Raw genomic sequence first — 6,203 nt, 5'->3', positions numbered from 1 at the left:
TTTAATACCTAACAGCTGTAAACCATGTTAGGTCTCGTTTTATAGTTTCAAACCATTCTTTTAAAATGTTAACTGCAGTTTATAACCATTTTCAACCAAATATTATTTGTTAGACTATCACACCATATAGACTTTTACCTTTTGTTTGACCAATCAAATTTTAATCTAAATATAGACGTTTCGTCATTATGGAAAAATGTTAATTTTACATGAATACAACCCATATTGTTTAATTTTCAAAGGTCATATTATACTCATATCTTAGATGATAATTCACTTATTACCTTTACAAATGTTGGGTTACATGCAGCTCCGGGATTCTTGGTGGTAAAGCAATGCTCTGTAGTCGGGTAGAGGCTCAGGATCAAGATATGGGCATCGAGAGGAAACATCAAAAACTCGAATAAATTTTCCAAACTCCCAAACCTGTTATTTATAAGCCAAGAGTAGTGTTTGATGTTTAGCGATAAGAGGAAGCATGAATAGCTGCAGTTTAACATAGTTTTTAGTTACATTCAAGAAACAAATTCATTAAATAGCTGCTATATATTTTTGTTTGGTGATGATGGTTTTGGTTTCAGGGTCGTTAATTGCACTATGGGTAAGAGAAAGTCGAGGCCACCTAAGAAGCGGATGGACAAACTTGACACTGTATTTAGTTGCCCCTTTTGCAACCAGTGTTGAATGCCGCCGCATGTAAGTATTCATTTTATTCTTGATAATCCAAAACTGACTACTGATTCTTAAATGATTAGATAGTCGGAAGTAGAATTTATTTACTCAAACATTAAGAAAGACTACCAGTTGCAAGGATCAGATAATCAGTTTTAAGACACGAATCCTAACAACCCGCAAGTTCATAATGGGTATTTTTTCCCCTGTTAGTACACTGTCTTATTTATTTATTTATTTCAGTGATAGGTAGCACTACTGTCACAGGTACTACTGTGTTTTTTGGTTAGGGTAGTTTTACCTCTGTTAATAATATCATGTTTTCGTAACAAAAAAACAAATCTTTACATACCCGTTTTCATATCTTTGACATAAATACCAGTATGTTATGTAAGGATTTAGGTTATGAGAGTTTGAAGTAATTCTTAGTTAATGATATGGTTAAATATGAAATTTTGAGTCATGTTTGATATCATTTTTTAGCGTGGTAAATATGATATTGTTAGAACCTTTTAGGTGTAACTAACTGTTTCTTTATCTTAATTTGACTTGCAGCTTTGACTGAGCCAATCGACATGTAAGTGCAACACTCTGCACCCTTCCTTCCCTCTTTTAGTTTGCTACACACAGTTGTTGTACTTATGTTGGAATGTTGAAATATGCAGATATAGTGAATGGATCGATGAATGTGAAATGGGGGATCTTGATTACAAACTGGATGTGTGAATGCTTGGAGAAATATGTTTCGCTGATTTTGTATTCCGTGAACCAGTGTAGAGACTTAATTACTAAATGTAAGTCGAATTCACATTAAAAATTAAACTACTTTGTTAATGTCCAGTATCGTCTTTGGTTTCGAGCATATTTGGTTGCTAAATAGATTGGATTTTTATGTTTCTACAATTGGTAATATAGGGACAATGTTGGTAACCTCAGTCGGATTCGATTTTTAAAGGGCATCCTTGGTTATTAACACTTACACAACAGACCTTGACATTAGAACAATTACATATTAAAGCTTATACTTACTATTCTCCTCCTAGACGGAATACTCCCCACATTAAAGGTTCTTAACCGCAAGAATAAAGAAAATGACAGTGAAACTTAATTATTATTAACGACTTGAAAGACAAGTAAATCAGAACTTGGTTTGCCAACAAATGATCCATGTCCATGGTACCGCAACTCAGTCTGTACAGACGGATCAAACGACTAAGACCTATCACCTTTTCTACCACCAAGGACTTCCTTAGGCCATGTCAGATCAGAATCATGGCACATATTTGTTATAAATATTCTTCATCCATCTCCGACTGATAAAACAAACTGATTCTTTTTTTACAATCTCTTGGTCAACCAATTTGAATTTGACACTCATATTAGTTTCTCTCCAATGTCACTATTAATTTCATTGATATTGCTACTTATTAAGTTATTATGTCTTGACTTGGGACATATTTTTTCATGTGTTTCCCCAGCAATAAAAAAAAATCAGTAACACGGTCTTCTTTTGTAGTTCCCCGAGTCTCAGGATTGCGTGTGTGGGCTAACTAGCAGGTCACTGCTACATAGGTAGCTGGACTTTAACTAGTCTACCTTTTAACAAGCTCATTGTTGTTTTACTAAATAAATAAAGTATTTTTTTAAGAAAAAGTGTGATTGGTTGGTTGGGGTGGTCCTCATCTTTTGTCTCTCTATTAGGTGTTATGGGGCTACCCCCAAGCCCTTGGCACTTCCGTTGCTTTGAATGGCGCGTTGTTGAGGGAGTTAACAAGCCCATGGCAGTCTTGGCCACAACGGGGTGTCTAATTAACTCCACTTCTAGCATCTTAATGCATTTTCCTCTTTGTACCTTCCTCAACGCCATTATCGTTTATTCAATTTTTTCTGTCTTGGTAAAGACCATCAATTGTTGTTGCTGTAAATCACTTCTGAAAAACAATAATTCCTTCCTATAACCCAATGTTGTTGACAGACCTTATCATTATTTCATACTCGGTTTGTGGTCAATCGTACCCACAATAGTGAATTCCAGTGATGTTGTCCAGCCACAAGAGCACGCCATTGTTTTTGTTGCCCTCTATTGACTGTTGATAATACTTGTGGCGAATGCGTGATAAGCATCGACGATGGCAATCAATTTTGTTGCCCGAACACATTGTCGATAAGAAACAATGGCTATGATATAATTGTTACAGATCAAAACAGAATAGAAAAAAGTATTATGGATCAATATGGAATAGGAAGAAGACCACATAAAGGAATCGTCGTCTCAAATTATCGATGGGCGAATCTCATTAAGACCAGTTCACTTTTAAGTAATAAGCACAGCCTCAGTTGTGAAGACTTAAAACAATAGATCTTTGACTGAATAAACTACACAATGGATCCTCTACTTATTAGATCATAAGGACTTGAAGAAAGAGTAGTAGGAGTCACCATCAACTAATAAGTTGGAGAACATCAAAATCCTCAAAACCATAATAATAATAATAATAATAATAATAATAATAATAATAATAATAATACCTCATATCCATTATTTTACTTGCATTCAACAGCAATTCATATATACCAACTGACCACAAGTTACATACGAGGTGCTAATTCGGGCACGGACAACATGCTTCATAGTCGATTAGCATCAAAATCAGAGATTTATAACTCGGTATAATCATATAACCTAAATATGGCAACAATCGATACGATATTAATGTTGTTCACCATCATTATAAGAAAAAGGATGGTCCAAGAAAACAAAAGGCACCACCACCACCACCGGTTAGTTAAAACACTTGAACCTACCTCTTATAACCGTCTCGGTTACGTCAGGTAGTAACCGCCAAGATCTTCAACAAGATAGTCAAACGCTGCGTTCGACCCATAGTCAACACCACCATTTGTTGCAGTGGGGTTCGAGCTGGGATAAACAGCCTCACCACCATTGTTGGCTTTTCCCCTTCCTTTGACCGCTCTTTTATTATTATTACTGTTTTCCAACTGAAACTCAGCAGTGAGTCTTCCCATCTGCTTTTGAAGATCAGCAACCGAGTCGTTTGCAATCTTTCCTTTCGGTGTTTTCTTACCGTCAACCAGTTTGAGTTCGAGTCTATATAACGCGCACGCTTCGTATTTGCTGATTTCATACTCGTAAAGGCGCCACTCGAGGAATTTCATGGGCTGAGGGTCCATGTAATAGGACCGTTTAAGCCACCCAGATTCATTGATTACTTGCTTTCTTGATTCATGCCAACCGCGCCCGTTGTAATCCGGGAGTGATCTTTGTTTTCGGTTTCCACTCTCGAATGCCCTTCGTGGCTTATCAAAAAATAACCACTCTCGTAGTGTTTCGCCTTCGAAAACCGAGAGATCAAAAAGCTCTGAAAAAAAACAGGAAGAATGTGTAAATCACTGCATCAAACCAAAATAAAAGAACCAACGAAAAACCGACAATTTGGTTTAAATTTTTTAGAGAAATGAGTTTTTGGTTCGCTTTCGTTTTTGCCATCAACGAAAAACCAAACCAACCTAAAACACAGATTTTAAGTCATTATAAGAAACTAATAAATGGTGCAGCCCAAAATTTTAAGTTCAAAAATATAATAATCAATTATCATTAATTACCAAATAGATATAGGCCCAAAATTTTCAAGCCCAATTGATATAACCGAAAAAACAAAACCGAAACCGAAATGAACCCATTTTAAAAACCAAAATAGTTAAAATATAGAAAGTTTGAACTGAATCCTTATGAATGAATGGGTCAACTTAGGTTGTGCTTTATCTCAAACAGGTCAAAATTATATTTTTAGTTTCAAATATGTAATAATAAATTAATGATTAATTAACAAGAAAAATTAGGTAAAACCGAACCCATTTTGAAAACCAAAAACCAAAAGAGTAGTTAAAAAGATGACAATTTTGACCCGTTTTCTTATAAATGGCCGACCTGGGTTGTGGTTTATCTCAGACAGGTCAATCAGTAATAGCTAAAAGAGAAATAGGTCATCAAGCAGGCCCAAATGGTAAAACCAAATCCATTTTGAAAACCAAAAGAGTAGCTAAAAATGGTAATTTAAAGCTGTTTCTTTACAAATGGATCGCCTTGGGTTGTGTTTTATGACTTCATCTTAAATGGGTCAAATCAGAAAGTCAAAAGCAGAATAAGTCAAACGGGCTATAAAAGTAACCCACGTGACCCTATTCTTAATGCATACAACCTCTTAAGTAACTTTATTTAAAAATATATAACCATTTTGTAACAAGATTGTTTGCATAACTATAACTAAGTACTTGAAATTATAAATACAGAAAGAGACGGCAAACGTTGCATTTTGGCCCGTTTGACCAGATAAAAGAAGCAAACTAACCAGGTGCATTCCACGGAGATTTAGCAGTAGCAGCACCTTCACATTCAGGAACACCGACATCTTTCCCCTGTGATTTAGCACTTAACGCATCAAACAGCAAAGAATCCTTCAACTCAATACCTTTAGGCCTTAACACAGGTGTCATCCCAAAATGACCCTCATTTTGAGCAGTTACAGCATGCAACCCGCTGCAATAATCAGGATACCACCCTTGAACAACGGGCCTATCAGAACACCACCCTTGTGCGGGTCTCGGACAGTCCCAAAGAGCACACTTTGGGCCCAAGAAAGCAGAAGGTGGTGGGCTTATGGTCGGCACAAACCCAGTCATTTGAGGTATCCCATTGGGGCTGAAAAAGTTTGGCTCAAAATCTTGGGCTAAATCAAATGAAAAGTAGTCCATCTGATTCGCAACAAGACCCATCATGTTATTGTTATTGTTGTTGTCAACACCAGAAGCAGAACCTTTGCATTGATCAACCAATTGGAAACCCTGTTCTTGAGACGGTTGAGTAATAACAAAATCCTGCAAAAGCGCGTTACCATTAACTTTGACTAGCTTTAGAACACTACAAGAAGTATACAGTATACACTCACCACATGAAAAACTGCATTCTCACTAGCTTTATGAGCATCAGGATCCGGTTTCGGTGCAGCTAATCCACTAGTTGCATCATCCTCCTCATCATATAACTGCAAGAGCCTACTTATATCCGGAGAAAACGGATCCATACTTCCACCCTGCTCAAACACATCACTACTTAACATCATCATCATTATCATAGTTATTAAAAGCCCTTGCTTCTTGAAATTGACAACACTTCTGCTGGTACTTATGACGGATCAAGAACAACGATCATTTCAAACCTTATTTATTACCTTTCGAACTTTTTGTTTAATTATTTTGAACATTCTAGTATTTTAGTTTTTGGTACTTTACTATGAACATTTTGGAATTACATTAAAATAATAATTATATGATATTAAATGTTATAGAACAGCTTTTGATCATTATTATTATTATTGATCATTTTGGTGCAGAGAGGAAGCAGGTGAAGGTTGATTAAGTTCAATCTTCCATTCCTTAAGCATCTGATTAAGCTGCTCTTCATAGACGGCCACATCGGTGCTTCGGCTCTCCTTGCGCGCGCACTGCAGATC

At 36.3% G+C, this 6,203-nt stretch overlaps 1 protein-coding gene across 1 annotated transcript; it reads right to left on the bottom strand.

Annotated features, from left to right (window-relative positions):
* Positions 1–3,215: 3,215 nt before the first annotated feature.
* LOC143568492 (transcription factor VOZ1-like) lies at positions 3,216–5,834 on the bottom strand. The gene is made up of 3 exons (XM_077054643.1): positions 5,640–5,834; positions 5,043–5,568; positions 3,216–4,052 (listed from the first exon to the last, which is right to left on the bottom strand). Exons 1-3 carry the CDS (start codon positions 5,823–5,825, stop codon positions 3,496–3,498), a joined length of 1,269 nt encoding a protein of 422 aa, XP_076910758.1. The 5' UTR covers positions 5,826–5,834; the 3' UTR covers positions 3,216–3,495.
* Positions 5,835–6,203: the final 369 nt, after the last annotated feature.

The sequence above is a fragment of the Bidens hawaiensis genome, unplaced genomic scaffold, assembly GCF_021521415.1.
Source record: "Bidens hawaiensis isolate Kalapana, Puna unplaced genomic scaffold, B.hawaiensis_p1.1 tig00023995_1, whole genome shotgun sequence".
Classification (NCBI taxonomy): domain Eukaryota; kingdom Viridiplantae; phylum Streptophyta; class Magnoliopsida; order Asterales; family Asteraceae; genus Bidens; species Bidens hawaiensis.
Note: the sequence above shows the minus strand (reverse complement) of the source record. Positions and strands in the feature narration are given on the sequence as shown.

Excerpts from the sequence above, each read along its gene's own strand:
- LOC143568492 (XM_077054643.1), bottom strand. The coding sequence starts at position 5,825 with ATGATAATGATGATGATGTTAAGTAGTGATGTGTTTGAGCAGGGTGGA. Across the intron at positions 5,569-5,639 it reads AGAATGCAGTTTTTCATGTG|GATTTTGTTATTACTCAACC; the intron begins GTGAGTGTATAC and ends GCGCTTTTGCAG. Across the intron at positions 4,053-5,042 it reads ATCTCCGTGGAATGCACCTG|AGCTTTTTGATCTCTCGGTT; the intron begins GTTAGTTTGCTT and ends GTTTTTTTTCAG.